The sequence below is a fragment of the Bos indicus genome, chromosome 21, assembly GCF_029378745.1.
Source record: "Bos indicus isolate NIAB-ARS_2022 breed Sahiwal x Tharparkar chromosome 21, NIAB-ARS_B.indTharparkar_mat_pri_1.0, whole genome shotgun sequence".
NCBI classification, from domain to species: Eukaryota; Metazoa; Chordata; class Mammalia; order Artiodactyla; family Bovidae; genus Bos; species Bos indicus.
The window spans coordinates 16,765,903-16,781,636 of NC_091780.1; the positions used below are offsets into that span (position 1 = coordinate 16,765,903).

Below are 15,734 nucleotides of genomic sequence, written 5' to 3' on the forward strand. Positions count from 1 at the left end.
GGTCAGTCTGTGGACCGGAAGCCCAGTTACAGTGAAGCTCTGGTTTCACTGGGCGAGCCTTCAGCCGTCCTCAGACACATTTTCTTCAAGCTCCTCTGCAGCCTGAATGTATCTCGGGCATTTCCACTCTCGTGACCTCATTGCCACGTTTATCAGTGTTTCAGTGGGGTTTGTTTAGGAACAGACACCGCCGTGGAGGTGCAGCACTGGTGGCCCCCACTGGCCGTGGCCAGACCCTCCCCATGTTGGACTTGGGTACACTGTCTGTCATGCCTGTGCTTTGTCTGTAAATAGGGCCTGAAGCTGTTAGTGTCTTTCGTTTTGCCATCACCTTGTGCTGTCAACTCCTCTTGAATTTCCTTTCAAGCAAAACCTCCAGGTAGAGTTCTCTTGAACTGCCCAGCAGCCGGGTTGTCTGCTGTGTCCCTCATCACTTAGTAGCACCTGAAGATTTGATAAACTTCCATGTGTTTTCCAAGTCACACATCATGCCAACTAGAATGGAATCGCTTCATCTTTCAAAACTTCCTGAAGGAGGTTGATATCTTTCTTGGTATCACTATGTACCAGTGTTTTAATTTCTGTTGTTACCAGGTCACATGTCCCTTTTGGATACAAAGTTAAGGGAGAGAATGAGTTAAATACTGAGCTAATTTAGGTATACTAAGCCTTTGGAATTCTTTGAGGTACCAGTACAATATTTCTGTCAAGGTCCCCCTCTCTCTGCTTCCCGCCCCCTCTGCTTCCCCAGAGTTCATATCCTAGTTGTTGAACTGAAAACAGATTCTAGATTATGTATTTTTCTTCATCACATTATTCATCCAATACCAGATCTATCTAGGACAAGTTAAATAGTTATATTTCAGTTATTGCATAATAAAATCTATAAGTTTAATACACTGGTATGCTTATTAGTTATGCTTCCTCTTTGTCTTTCATCTTAGTATTTTGATAAAGTAACAAGTTTCCAGAAAGAACTTAAGTCTCAAAACAGAAATTGCCCGCAAACCCTATCACATAGTTTCCTAACGAAGAACTTCAGATTTTGGTAGCAAAAGAAATAAATTCTCTAACTACCAAAAGGAAAAGATGTATGTTTAAATACATAGGTGTTATTATAGTTCTACATCACTGTTGCTGTGGTTTTTTCTGTTTTGTGCCCATGATTTATATGACAGACTCAGGTTATCAACAGAGAATTGAAAGCAACTAAATTTGTGTCCTTTACAGATTCTTAATTGAAACATGTATATTATGATATGTGAAATAGATCGCCAGTCCAGGTTTGATGCATGAGACAGGGTGCTTGGGGCTGGTACACTGGGCTGACCCTGAGAGACGGGATGGGGAGGGAGGTGGGAGAGGCGTTCAGGATGGGGAACACCTGTAAACCCATGGCTGATTCATATGAATGTATGGCAGAACCACTGCAATATTGTAAAGTAATTAGCCTCCAATTAAATAAATTAATTTTTTTAAAAAGAAAAAATATAGGAAGGGAAGGAGATTAGGTAGTTGATCAATTTAAAACGCTGATGGATGGAATGAAAAGAAACAGATATTTTTTTTTTAAAGCAGTGGTTGAATGAACTTTCTTTTTCAGAATGTGACAGCTTCCTGGATGTTGGACTGGGCCGAGAGTGTGCCTCAAAACCAGGTGTCCTTAAAAGAGAATCTGGGAGCGATTCTGACCTTTTTCACTCGCCCAGTGAAGACGTGGACAGCATTGTCTTCTCCAAGGTACCGTCGGCCTCAGTGTGCGACTCTGGCTAGCCATCATCTCTTACATGATCTCAGTGACTTGTAAAGGCTCCCTTTTGGAGAATGAAGCTCCAGGTGGCCGGGCCTTAGAAAGACACCTTGACTACTTTCTTTTCTGTAGAGTCATGGCTGGTTCCATGCAGGTTGTGAAGCTTACATTGAGCCCTAAAGAAATGGATGTTCCTTTCAAGTGAGTTAGAAGTCAGATGACAGTGACTACTTCTCAGGGGGCAGGAAGGACCACAGGACAGACTGTAAGATGTCATGTGTATAAGCTCACCACAGAGTCCTGGCTGGTTAATGTGTTTAGGCCTGAAGCTCACAGTTGAGCTTGGTGAGGTCAGCCCTCCTTATTGCCTGCTTAATTGGAACTTTCTAGACCTCTGCTTGGGAATCCAGCTTTCTCCCTGGTGGAAAGCCAAACCCATCCACATGAGTCACTTCACGTTTTCATAGTAGTTGAGGCTCCAAGGCATGCTGTCTTAACTTAGGTTTGTATCTAGTTGCAGCAAGGTCCGTTTTGTCTCCTTAAGAATAGAGGCTTTTCCTGTAGCCGGGTCAGCGCACGGTATTGTTAACCTGCTGCAGGGGGCTGTCTTAACAGAGAGCTGGGGAGGGGCAGACACAAAGCGGCCGTGCCGACGCCCTTGTCAGGGTGCGGGAGCTCGTGAGAGAAGCGGCGGGAGGTTGGGTCAGTGGCTCATCAGGTCCCCAAGGCAGGTTGGTGGTGCTGGGTCTAAAGCTACACCAGAGGCCTTCTGGGACTCTCGTCCAGAATGCATTTGAGCCTCTCTGACTGTACCTGCGCTTTCCCTGCCTTCTGCTCAGCAGCTCTCGTGTGTCCTCTGGGCCTCCCCTTACCCTTGGCCTCTTTCCACAGGGGACATTGGGAAGACTCAGGGACTTCAGCATTCCTGTCGTCATTCCTTGTAGAAGAGGGAAAAGTAAAGTAGAAAAGTCCACTAACTTGGCAGAGCTATCCTTCTCTGAAGTTATTTACAGAGAAGAACATCAATATGATCTCTGTTTTTTTAACCAACAGAATTTAGGTAGTTTCCAGGGTTTTTTTGAGGTTTGCATTTTAAGGACTCCTAAAAGTGTCTGCTTCTCCCCAAGGGGAATACCGTTCTCTAGGTGCCTGCCTCTCAAAAGGCATTGGTGAATGCATTAGATATCATCTCTTAATTCCAGTTTTAGAATGGAATCGTTGGTAATCACACGGGGCCCTGGATATGTGAGGATTTGCTCAACATTTATATACGGGGGACAGTTTTCTCAGTAAAAAGCTTTTTAACCAATTGCAAAGTTTCCTCCGTGAAGAAACACTTGCTTGAACCTCCTAGGTGCCTGCCAGCTTGCCCTGAATGTTGCCATCTCTAAGCTGAATGATTTTCCTAGCTGAGGAGAATTAGCATTGACTATATGTTACTTAATTATTCCAGCCTGCCAAAACCGTTTAGGTTTTGTTCATAAAAAATGGCCAGCGCTCGATTTTAGGAGTTTTTTCCAGGACGACAGCACAGATAGCATTTTTAAAAGTTGAAGCATATCCCTGACTAAACTTTGGCCAGCATCCCATGCCGGGGTTCCTCAGGAAGTCCAGACATGGCGGAGACGTGCCCTGCTCTTCACGCTCACGAGAATGTCTGGTGGCCGGGGGTGAGGTCGGAGGGTCCTTCCTCTTAGTGTCTCCACCCTGCCACAGCGGTTGGTGACCAGGAAAGGTTTTGCAACCACGTTTTCTGTAACATTCACAAAACCAGAGGTTTACATATGAGAGGAAAAGGAGACAGACAGGCTAGTGTTTCCAAGGTGCTTACTTCAAGTGAGGCACTGAACAGAAGTTTTTTACATAGGTGACCTCATTTCATGCTCCCAGCGGCCCTGCAAGGTGGGTGGTTTTATCCTCATTATACCCCTGAGGAAGCAGAGGCTCTGGTTGGTAAAGAGGTTGACTCAACATTACTCAGCTAGTAAGTGACAGAACTGAGATGTGTCACTGGGCCCAACTCTGAAATCCACTCGTTGATTTTGCTGTCTCCACGCACCTGCTTTGGTAACCAGTGCCGTATACACAAGCATGGCAGTGGTGGCAGACAGGCCGTCAGCTGCTTCCTTGAGGCCTGCCCCTGTGGTCATCCGCACAGCATTTGCTGTGAAGCATCAGACCCTCCCGGAGTCTCTGCAGGCTCCAGCCCTCCCACATTCCTCCTCTAAAGACTAATGTGTAGGCAAGGCATTGCACCATCCTTTTCTGTGGACCATGAGTGTGCATTAGGTCACTTCCTGCAGCCACTTGTGTGACTTTAGCCTCACAGAGGGCTCTTTAACATCAGCCCACAGTGCTTGTCAGAACTTTCCACCTTAACCTCATGTTTCCACTTGGCATGCCGGCCTCCTGGCAAATATGACTCTTTGGTGAGTGTTGTGAACTTCATGTTTTTTCTGATGGATATTTGCGGGTTCCTGAGGTCTTGGCTTTTCCATAGATCAGTAGCATAAAAATTTAATTTTTGCTTTTAAAGTGAGAAGAAATCCTAGGGTTCTTTCTGGCCCTAGCTAAGAAAGAAAATGTGGTTGTAAAATACATGATCTGGGCCACTCTGTTATCCAAAAGGATAATTGAAGTCCACAGAATTATACTAATAGTTGCTGCCTCTTTTTCCCAAAGATAAAGCCCTTACACCTTGTTTTTTTTTTTTTTCCCCCCAAATCATAAGACACTACCCACAATTGATTAAGAAAAAGCAAAGTGACTTCGCCAACATGCTAGCTCTTAAAAGAAAATCCTTTATTTCATATGCTGTCAGAGCTGTCAACTACTTAAACATCAAGCCAAAAATTTACCTTATATTTTTTAAACTTTCAGATAAAAGTAAATATATTTACAGAATCCAGAGTAGAAAACCTGTAAACTCTTAAGGCACAAGTGTTGAAATGATTATAATTTCGGAACTGTGAAGTGGGGCTGATGCTTGCCATCAGTATAGCGCATAAATGGATTAAGTGATTGGCACATACTAGGCATTTAAATATATGCTTTTATTTTTAAGGCACATGCCAAGTGCTTGAGTATACTATAACAGATAACTTATAAGTATTTGAATAAATGAATGAAAATTAAAGAACTAGTATTTTGGTAGTGTTAAGGGTGATTCCTGCAGGTGTAGTAATAAGATACAACGTGCATAGCTATTTCTAGATTTCTATATATACAAGTGTGTATAGTGTTTGTACCTCTCCATAGACATATCTGTATCATACCTGCATGGTGTGTGATTCTGGTTAAGAAAGCCAATCAGGCATTTCCCCCCCCCCCCCCCCCAATACTCTCTTTTTAAAATTTTTAAACAGAAAAGTAGGAAGAATTCTGCAGTGAATACGCACCACCTAGATTCTACAATTAACCTTTTGTTATTTACTTCATAATTGGGTATCTGCCCCTCATTCTTTCCATTAGGTCATCTAATTTCTTTAATACACTTCAAAGTTATAGATATCAATACACTCCACTTCTCAATACTTAGAATTCAGTATTTGTTTATAAGATTTTTTTTTATAATATTTACATAAAATGAAGTACATGGTCCGGAGGGTACCATTCAGTGACTTTGCTTCCAACTTTATTGAGTTATAATTGACAAATAAAAATCATATATTTTAGGTGTATGAATCCTAGCTGAACCTAGAATCACCTGGAGAGCTTGGAAAGGGAAATAGATGAAGAAAAAAAGAGTCTGTCCCTCAGAAACTTGAGTTTATTATGTAACCTCACTAAGCTTCAGGTTTCTCATCAGATGCACATAAGAATAGCTACTAAATCAAACAGTTGTGAGGATTAAAAGAAATCATACATCTAAATCTCTTAGTAAAAGCCTCACAGTGGTGAGTATCTAGTACATAATTGCTGTTCAAATTTATGTAATAGTTATACTGCACATGTATTTTAAGGAGAAGGCAATGGCACCCCACTCCAGTACTCTTGCCTGGAAAATCCCATGGACGGAGGAGCCTGGTGGGCTGCAGTCCGTGGGGTCGCTAAGAGTCGGACTCGACTGAGCGACTTCACTTTCACTTTTCACTTTCATGCATTGGAGAAGGAAATGGCAACCCACTCCAGTACTCTTGCCTGGAAAATCCCATGGATGGAGGAGCCTGGTAGGCTGAAGTCCATGGGGTCGCTAAGAGTCGGACATGACTGAGCGATTCACTTTCACTTTTCACTTTCACGCAGTGGAGAAGGAAATGGCAACCCACTCCAGTGTTCTTGCCTGGAGAATCCCAGGGCCGGGGGAGCCTGGTGGGCTGCCATCTATGGGGTCGCACAGAGTTGGACACGACTGACGTGACTTAGCAGCAGCAGCGCATGTATTTAAGAAATAGATTCTCTCAAGCTTTTTATAAACATCATTTATTTTAGACTTCTGTGTTAACTTTTATTTATGTAATTATTATGTAATTTCATTTTCCCTAATTTATTTGGCCTTAGATTAAGCAAAACCTACGTGTGCTTGGGTCAGTCTGTCAGCTCAGCCCTGCCCTTGAAGCCGGAAGGCCAGTGTTGGAAAGAGCCACTGCCCTGACCCCTTTCTGTGCCCGGAGGGCGTTCTCTCCATCACCTAGTGGGTTTTTCTAGCTTGATCACCACTTGCAGATATTCATAATTTTATTAACCCCAAGGAAAGAGAAGCTTATGGTAGAGGGGAGAGTTTTTGTGTGTGTTCCATCCTTCTGTATGCAGGAGGAAAAGCAGTTATGAAAAGAGAGGACTAATTCGTTTGTCAGCCTCAGGTACAGACATAGTCTTCGTTTCCCCAGTAAGCTTGCTTTCTTGCACGCGTGTGTGTTAGTCTCTCAGTCGTGTCTGACTCTGTGTGGCCCCATGGACTGGATCCCACCCGTCTGCTCTGTCCATGGGATTCTGCAGGCAAGAATCCTGGAGCAGGTGGCCGTGCCCATACATGACTCCATCCACCCCTTCCTTCCTGTGTCTACACTTTAGCGTCTCATCTGCTTCTCTGCCCTAACCCAGTCTTAATACTCATCTCAGTTGTTTTCGGCCATCTGCTTCTAAGAATGAAAAAATATTTAATATATATACATGTATTTTCGTTCTTATATATTCACTGTGCTGCTAAGTCGCTTCAGTTGTGTTCGACTCTTTGTGACCCCATAGACGGCAGCCCACCAGGCTCCCCCATCCCTGGGATTTTCCAGGCAAGAACACTGGAGTGGGTTGCCATTTCCTCCTCCAATGCATGAAAGTGAAGTCACTCAGTCGTATCCGACTCTTAGCGAGCCCATGGACTGCAGCCTACCAGGCTCCTCCGTCCATGGGATTTTCCAGGCAAGAGTACTGGAGTGGGGTGCCATTGCCTTCTCTGATATATTCACTGTATTTATATGTAAATACTTATGTATTCAAATGTAATATTTATTCCATATAAATATGTGTTTGTATATATATGTGGGATTTGGGATATTAGTCCTCATTTATCCCTCCTGAAACTCTCAGGAGGAATGGTGCCATTGGTCAGTTTAACTGGTACATATGATTGACATGGATTCAAAACTAAGTTTTAAAATATTTGTTAGTTAAACTGATTCCATGGCACCATTCCTCCAGGCCATCAGGAATAATTTTCTGAGTCTTGAAAGTCATTTAATTAGCAGATGTTCTAAGAGAAAAGACCTATCTAAAGAAAGACAGACAGACCAGCTCAAAAACTCTTAGAAGGGCTTAAATACTAAGCATGAAACATTCTGTTTTGTGTTAGAAACCATTCCCCCTTCTAATTTATAGAAACAGAAAAATAGCATTCCCTAAGATCTGGTACTTTTTTGAGGAAGGAGAAGAATGGTGTAAGTCGTGCCTCTCCCATCTGCTTTTTGGCAGCTTTCTCTGAACTCTTTAGCACTACAGATTCAGAGACTGGAAAGGGAACATTGCAAAAAAAACCCTGAAAAGTTTAAAAAAACCATGTTTTTCTCTTTTCCTCCATTATCCATGATTGAAATAGGTAATGTTTGTCAACAGACATTATATTAATTTCTAACTTCTTTAGATCTAAAGATTATCACATGACTCGTCCCTAGACACATACCTGGCTGTAGAAAGACCATGGCCATATTCCAGGTTTGATTTCTCATTACACCACTGACTACTTTCTAGTCTGCAAAGGTAGTGTAAGGATGTGATGAAGTTGGGAAACTCTTGAGAACACTAAAAAAAAAAACCTGGAAAAGAGTATTATAGCCTTCTTTAGATTCAATCTAAAGTTAAAACCATTTGCCTCAAATACTTACTAAATGAGCTCTCTCTTAACTTCTGAATTTGTCCTATTTTTCCATTTTCAAGGTGCAACTACCGGCTCATAAAAATACTTGAGTGTAAGAACATTATACTGTCTGAACCTCATTCTTAAATCAGAATCAGGAATGCAAAACTAAAGAAATCATGCAGTTACTATGAACAAAAAAAAAACAACTCCCTGTCTTTTAGTTTGTGGTTTTTGTTTTTTAAAAAGTTAAGATCGGAGTTAAAAGCACACGCCAGGAATAAGACCATGTTGACCATATATGCTAGGCAGGTTTCTCCTTTTTAGAAAGAAGTACCTGCTCTCCCATCTGCAAGTCATTTGCACACTGGGAAGAGCTAACTTGTAAGAAGAATGTGCGGTACATGGATAAATGGAAACTTTCACTTCTTTTGAAGCCTTGCTTGTGTATCTTTACCAGACTTGTCACACATTTTTCTGTTGCCCATTCTGTTTGTCCCTCGATATTGCTTTGAGAATTAGACATTTAGGCAGCTTTAGTTTCTAGGGCCGCTGTAACCAGTTACCACACATCTGGTGGCTTGAAACAATATAAACCTGTTCTTCCATAGTTCTGGAGGCAGGGGTTCCTCAAAGCCATGTTTCCGAGGGGCTGCGCTCTCTTCTTATGAGGATACTACTCCTTTGGGATTCAGGAAATATTCTCATGTGAAGTATGACCTCATCTTAACGAACAACATTTGCAAAGACCCAGCCAAATAAGGTCACATTCTGAGAAGGATGTGAATTTGAGGAGGACACTGTTCAACCCAGTCCAGTGAAAAGCGAAGACATCCTAAAAGTGTCTTCTGGAGTTGCTATTCACGACCATTTATATTCTTCCTCTGGATGGAGAGTGGCCCCAGGAATAGAACATGTAGAATGCCCAGGTCACTCCTCACTAACTTGAAAGGAGTCATGACAATTTTAAACCAAAACTTACCCTATTTTAGAATCTACTCAGTATAGCTTTCTTTTACTATAAAATAAAAATATATGGCCCAGTGTGGCCCAGTGAAAGGAACACTGAGGACTTCTGATACAGACTTTGAGATCTTATTTCTTACAGGGTCTTTTTGTTTTTTAAGTGATGAAGATAGTAATAGAACAGGGCGTTTTAAAAGTTGAAATCAGCTTGCATTCAGGTCTTGCCTCTGCTGTACTTGGGGGAGCCCAGGAAACAGTCTGGGCCTCAGAGTCCTGACTGTCCAGCCCCTCGCATCTCCCTCAGTCTCATCCCTCACTGATTGTTTAAAGAGCAGTTAAGCTGGGAAGCTGGATTCTAGAGAGTAGAAAGAAAAACCTCACATGAGCTGGTGAGATTCAGCCCCAAGGCTGTAAAGACTGCTTTGAGAAGGTAGAGTGCTTTTGAAGTGTTTTGTTAAGGCTTTAAAGAGTCAGCCTCTTTAGGAGTTATTTTCTGTTTCAAGACTAAAAGGGCTCATGAGTTTCTATAATTTTTAAAATCTGTTTTGAAGAACTGTAAGTTTCTTTACTCCTAAATTAGGGAAATACTGTGAAGAAGGGGGCGGGGGGATCACAATGTCTGCTTCTGTTTCCTGCTCCCTGTCCCATGAGAATGAACGCACAAGAAAGATGCGAAGACAGTACAGTGGCCGCCGTGTGGCTGAGAGGGTGAGCGTGCAGCTTTTAGACACTTCACTTGTCTTCTGGTTTTTGGATGCCGCAACGCTCATCTTCCCTCACCCGTCGCATGGTGTGTTCTGGTGCTTTTCAGCAGGTAGAGCTTGTCAGACTGCTGGATCAGAATGACACAGTTCCTGGTAGGCTCTAGAAGTTGGCCAGGAAAAGAGCACCATCACTCTATCAAAGACTGCAGAGAACTGATTGTTCTAGGTACCATTTGGCTTGATAAAACTCAGCCAGTACTCAGTTGAAGGAAAAAAGGGGGGATAAATTTCTTGCATTTAGGTGTTTGTGGCCCAGAATTTGGACATTTGTGGCAGACTTTAGGTGGGATCATAAGCTGTTCTGCATTTTTGAAAATGCCACTGAAAACAGACTTGCTTTTTGAATATAAACTTCAATATATCACTGTTGTAGCCAGGCGCACTATCTTGTTTTTAGTTAGCTTATCTTCTGCCATCTCCATTCTACTCTTGAGTTCATTCAACTGTTTTTATTCTGATTATTGTATTGTTCAGGTGTCATAATTGCCAGTGGATTCTTTCTTATAACATATTTCTTTTTTTTTCCAAAATCTTTTTTTTTTTCCAAAAGAATTTATAATTGCTAGTGCAAGTAGTTTCATGATGACTAAAAATATTTGTTGATAATCCCAACATGGAGAAGGAAATGGCAACCCACTTTAGTATTCTTGCCTGGAAAATTCCATGAACAGAGGAGCCTGGTGGGCTACAGTCCATGGGGTCACAAGAGTCAGACATGACTTACTGTCTAAACCACCACCACTAATCCCAACATATAAAGTATTTTCTGTTGACATAATATGATTGCCTTTGTGATCCAATTTGTGTTTTCTTGGTTGTTGATATGAACTAGTATTGATTGTATGCTGGACATGTTTGCTAACAGAAGACTCTGTTGTTTGTTGTTCAGTCACTGAGTTGTGTCCAACTCTTTGAGACCTCATGGACTGCAGCATGCCAAGCTCCCCTGCTCTTCATCACCTCCAGGAGCTGGGTCAAACTCATGTCTATTGAGTTGGTGATGCCATACAAACAAAACTTACAAAATTTTTGGTAAAAATAAATTTAACTTTACATGGTATGAATTTAGAGTTTTCATACATCAGAAACCTCAGAGACATAGGTTCCCTTCATTTCAGTTGATAGTACTGACTGAAAATAACTGACCGGAATTAGATCTTTTCCTCTGCAAGAAAGGGAAGACAATATATTTCCCATTTTGCACCTCTAGTAAAAGGGTAGAAAGAGTATGGACCTGGACTGTACCTTTACTGGAGGCTGTTTGAGTCCATCTGTGATTGTGCTTTAAGAAAGAAAGCTGTTTGGCGCCAGCTGTGATGTTGCCTGTCCTACCCGCTGTAAAGGCACTGACTCAGTGGAGAGTAGCCGAGGCCTCTTGGTCCTGCCGTTTCCGACCATACGTGCTTTCTCTCCACTGCAGCCCGAGGAGGAGCAGTTGGCCTGCGATGTCACTGGATCCAGTTCCTCCACCGATGACACGGCGTCCCTGGACCGACATTCGTCTCACGGCAGTGATGTGTCCCTCCCCCAGATTTCCAGTTTGAACAGGTCCAGAGACCCGCAGTATCTCAACGGCTTCAACAGCCATGGGGTGGGAGCTGAGGGTCGAGAGAGCGAGAGCGAGCCTGCTGGCTCGGGGGAGATGGAGGAGGAGGAGATGGACAGCATCACCGAGGTGCCCGCGAGCCGCTCTGTCCTGCGAAGCTCCATGCGCTCTCTGTCCCCTTTCCGGAGGCACAGCTGGGGTCCTGGGAAGAACGCAGCCAGCGACGCAGAAATGAACCACCGGAGGTGAGGCGGCAGGCCGTTTGTCTCGTCTCAGTGTCTGCTTGCTTTCAATTTGGTGTTACCGTTAGGGAAAGTTTTCAGGAGATACCATGGTATAGAAGAAAGAATATAGGCTTACCTATAGGAATCAGGAAAATCTGTGTGCCAACTCCAGCTCTGAAACTTACTACCTGGATAACCTTGGGCAAGTTACCTGACCCTTCTGAGCTTTAATTCTCTCATCTGTAGAACGCCTGCCTTTCAGAGTATTTGTAAGAGTAAAGATTACAATGAAATATGTAAGCCACATAGTGAGTTAAACACTGGTGTAACGTCTGTTTAGGCCAGATTTGTTCATAAAATTGAGAGGTTAGAAAATTTGAAGGGAATAATTTCGTGTCAATTTTCAATTAAGAAATAAACTTGAAATCTTATAGTCTCAACACAAGTTTTTTCACAGTGCTTCATAGGATTTGCCATCTGTTTCTAGTGTAGAAAGTTTTGATAAAGTCTAAATTACCAGTACTTAACTGTTAAAGCGATCATAATTATTATTAAATTGTTGCTGTTATTCCACATGTCGTTCAGCCTGGGGGTCTCTTGTGGCACTCCGTGTCATCCTTTCGGTTTGCCAAGCAGGCTATGTGAAGATGTGGATTTGGTTTCTAGCCACTGGCTGCCTAGATGAGCTTAAGTTTGAAGTTTGAAGAACAGGTGCCATGATGCCTACTCTATGTGTAAAAGTGTGCTTCCTCCAAGGCTACCTTCTAAATGAGGACCAACAGCCAGGGGAGGAGGCTGACAGTTGTAAAACAGCTGATATAAACAGTTCACCTGGAGCGATTACTGGCTGGTTTGCTTTTTAAAAATTCCTTGACCTCCTAATATTTTGGCTCAGATTTCATAGCTGTAAGTACATATAATCTGATTACATTCATCCACTCCTGTTTTTTTTTATTTGGCCAACATGTATTAAGCACAGCAGGCATTCCTAGGTTCTGGAGGCCCCAAGGTGAATGAAGACCTATCTTCATATAGTACCTTACACCCTCCTGATTTGCTACCCTTTTCAGATTCTTTTAATAACACATTGTCTCATGTAATTTTCCCATCCTCTTCATGAGTCAGGTGGGATTATCCCCATTTTTGCAGGTGAGACTATGTAGGTAGTTTAAACCATTTACCCAATGTCAGTGGAATCCAGGTTTCCAGTCTCCTGGTCAGGCAGTCTTTCTACAACTCCATTTTATTCTGGGGTACAGTTCAGGATGCAAACCTTACAGCTTCATTCAAGCTGTAATTTTTTTTTTTAAGCATTCATATGGGAAAATAAGGATGGGGAAATGATCCCTACAGGCAGAATTCCCTTCCTGAGGCAAGGGAATCTGCTTGACGGGATACACGTGTCCTAGATGACAACAGCATTGAGAAAGGAGGATTCCTTTTATATGGAATCTGTTTTCCTTTATAAACCACAATGGATCTCTTTGCCATGACTTTAATTTCCAAGCTAGATGTGACAGTATGCATCATGTTGCTCCAGTGAGGAAATTGAAGCTCAGAGTAAAAGATTTGCCCAAGATTACATGGTGATTTTAGGATAGAGCTGCAATTAGAACCCTATTACCTAAATTGCTTGTATTTTCAGCCTATATAATATCATGGACTCTCCTATTTGCAGTTATCATTCAGAATTGCCTGGTACCACTGTCCTAGTACCTCTGGAGATAATGGAATGAGAGTTAGGGGTCATTTTCATCAGTTTAACTAATTTTTACAGTATTAATCTGCATAGAGAATTACCTGAATTTTAAAGTGTTTAAGAAAATCCTGTTAAAGTTATGCTTGGCTGACCTTTAGAAAAAGTCCTTTTGCTTTTATAATTTAATAAACTTCATTCCTGGTCACCTGATTGTTCCCTCCATGCTCCAAGGAGTTAAAGTAGCCCTTCTCAGAGATTATCAGGCCTTTTTGGTGATGATGTTTTCTTTATTCCACTTTCTTTGATTCCCTTACTCCCAAACCATTTCTCTTTGGTGATTGTCTCTTCCTAGTGTGATGTTTGTGTGTTTCACTCATTTGTATCCATTTTGTTTGACCTGGACACTGACCTCTTCCACCATTCATTTTCAGTTCAATGCGAGTTCTTGGGGATGTTGTCAGGAGGCCTCCCATTCATAGGAGAAGGTACAGAGCTCACTAACTTGATGGACTAACTGTTTGCCTCTGAGCTTATTTTACTAACAAGCATCTCATTCTGCTTCATCCACGATTTAACAGTCTAATTTTAAATAAGTCCTGTCTGCTTTAGACAAATAAAATACAGGTACTTATTAATTGCTAACGTCCATCCTGTATAAAACGGTTTCTCGAATTTGAAGTTTTTTCCTGTTCTACTTTTATTTAAAAAAAAAAAAGTTAAAAAAATATTTTTTCCATCTTGTTTTTTTTGGTGTTCAGATCACTTTAATAATACTGTCTCCCCAACTTTACCTAAGGAGGAGTCTAAGAAGTGTCTGTTGTGCATAGGTAATGGACCCCGGGGAGTACTTATTCTTTCTTTCCCAAGAAAAGGGGGAACTGAAAATAGACGTGTGCTCATGTATCAAGCCCTAAACTATTTTCAGCACATTCTTCAATAACGTGATGAAAGCCTTTCTTCCTCAGCCACTTGGGAGTCTCCCGTCCACTGTTGATGTGGTCCTGATTTCTCAGGGCTCCTCTCAGTCTTTCAATCGCATACTGGTTTTTGGTCACATAAAATTTTGAAGCTAAAAATTACAGTGATTTATCAGCTGAAAAGTCACTTTTAGTCGAAAAGTACTGATTTACTTTAATTTTTTCAAATGCTGAGTTTTTATCAGTACATTTCCTGTACAGGAGTCATTTGTGCCTTTTCCAATTTTTGGAAAAAAATTTAGAAATCTGAAAACGATGGTTTGATTATGGTTAGTGTCTCATATTAGGAGATACTTGTAAAGAGAGATTTTAAATTATTAGCTGAGGCTGTCTTTTTAGGAAGTGGGCGGATAATGATCTTTGTTGCCTACCTGGTCTTTTTAAGTGGGTGTTTCCTTTAGTTTCAGATTTTAGGCACACAGTTGAGCTCAAGCACAGTGTAGTCACGAATCTCAGATAATCCTAAGCCTGGTTACGTTTGTCTCCAGGAGAACAAGTTATTAAAGGCCTTTTTCAGTAGAAGTATCTAAAACCTTTAGAGATTTATTTGGCTGACTCTTCTTTAAACTCTTCAATATGGACTTACTAAAAACATGCCCTGGATAACCCTGGAATGACCCGTTGCTGGATGCAGCCCAAGTTACCATGGAGTCACAGCTGGCATAGCCACTTCAGTGACGGTTTCATCTTTTGTCGTATTTCTGTATGAAGAATAGGAGTTACGATTTTAAGTTTTGTGTTAAGCCTTAGCTACTAAAATGGGAAAATCTCAGCAAGTATTAAAAGGTAGGGCATCAGGATACTTTTTTTTAATCTGGAACTATCTAAATCTCAAAGCTAAAGAACCATGAAATGTTACTCCCCCAGCTGAGGAATTGAAATTAGGATGCTCTGAAAAATACTCTTACTGTTGTGAAAGGAGTTTCTGTGACCCTAGGGCTATCTGCAGCTTCCTCCCTGGATCCTTAGGTTTTTCTGACGCTCCTTCTGTCTCCCTATTGTTCATCTTCTTTATCCTAAATTTCATCCCACTCTCTCACATCATTATCATTTTCTGAGAGTAAAGGGATGTTTAAAATCCATAGAAACACGTTGTTTAATTTTTATTGAATGATAAATTGGCATGTATATTCACTTTCTAATTTTTTACACGTTCTGTTTTTAGTAAATGAGCCATGTAGATATAATATGCCTTTTTAGTAACAGCTTAGCGGTATAAAATTAAGTTAATACTTTTCAAAGAACAGACTTGTGAATCTCATGTGTGTTTGTAAACTGTATCAGGGCTTGCTTCCCTAAGTCAGTCTGGTCTTGCTTAGCAGACTTGTAGAGACATGTCTCAGCTGTGTACTTCCACTCTCTGCTTTTTTGTACTTTTGAGCTTTGTACTATTAATATAATCTGATTTTAAATGTTTTACCTTTTAATTTATTTTAATGGTATTATTTTAAAGATTTACTTTTAGAAGATCCATAGGGTTAGCTCATATTTATTCTTCCGTCATTTTCCTTTTTTTTTT

At 41.4% G+C, this 15,734-nt stretch overlaps 1 protein-coding gene across 17 annotated transcripts in view; it reads left to right on the forward strand.

Moving 5' to 3' along the window:
- AKAP13 (A-kinase anchoring protein 13) overlaps window positions 1-15,734 on the forward strand; it is a 324,597-nt gene that overhangs the window by 232,453 nt on the left and 76,410 nt on the right. For 13 of the 17 annotated variants that reach the window (XM_070775967.1, XM_070775968.1, XM_070775971.1 and 10 more), the window contains 3 exons: window positions 1,604-1,740; window positions 11,190-11,560; window positions 13,670-13,723. In XM_070775967.1, coding sequence (XP_070632068.1) covers window positions 1,604-1,740; window positions 11,190-11,560; window positions 13,670-13,723 — 562 coding nt within the window. The remainder of the gene's footprint in view (window positions 1-1,603; window positions 1,741-11,189; window positions 11,561-13,669; window positions 13,724-15,734) is intronic. The other 4 variants (XM_070775969.1, XM_070775972.1, XM_070775974.1 and 1 more) reach the window with 1 other exon arrangement.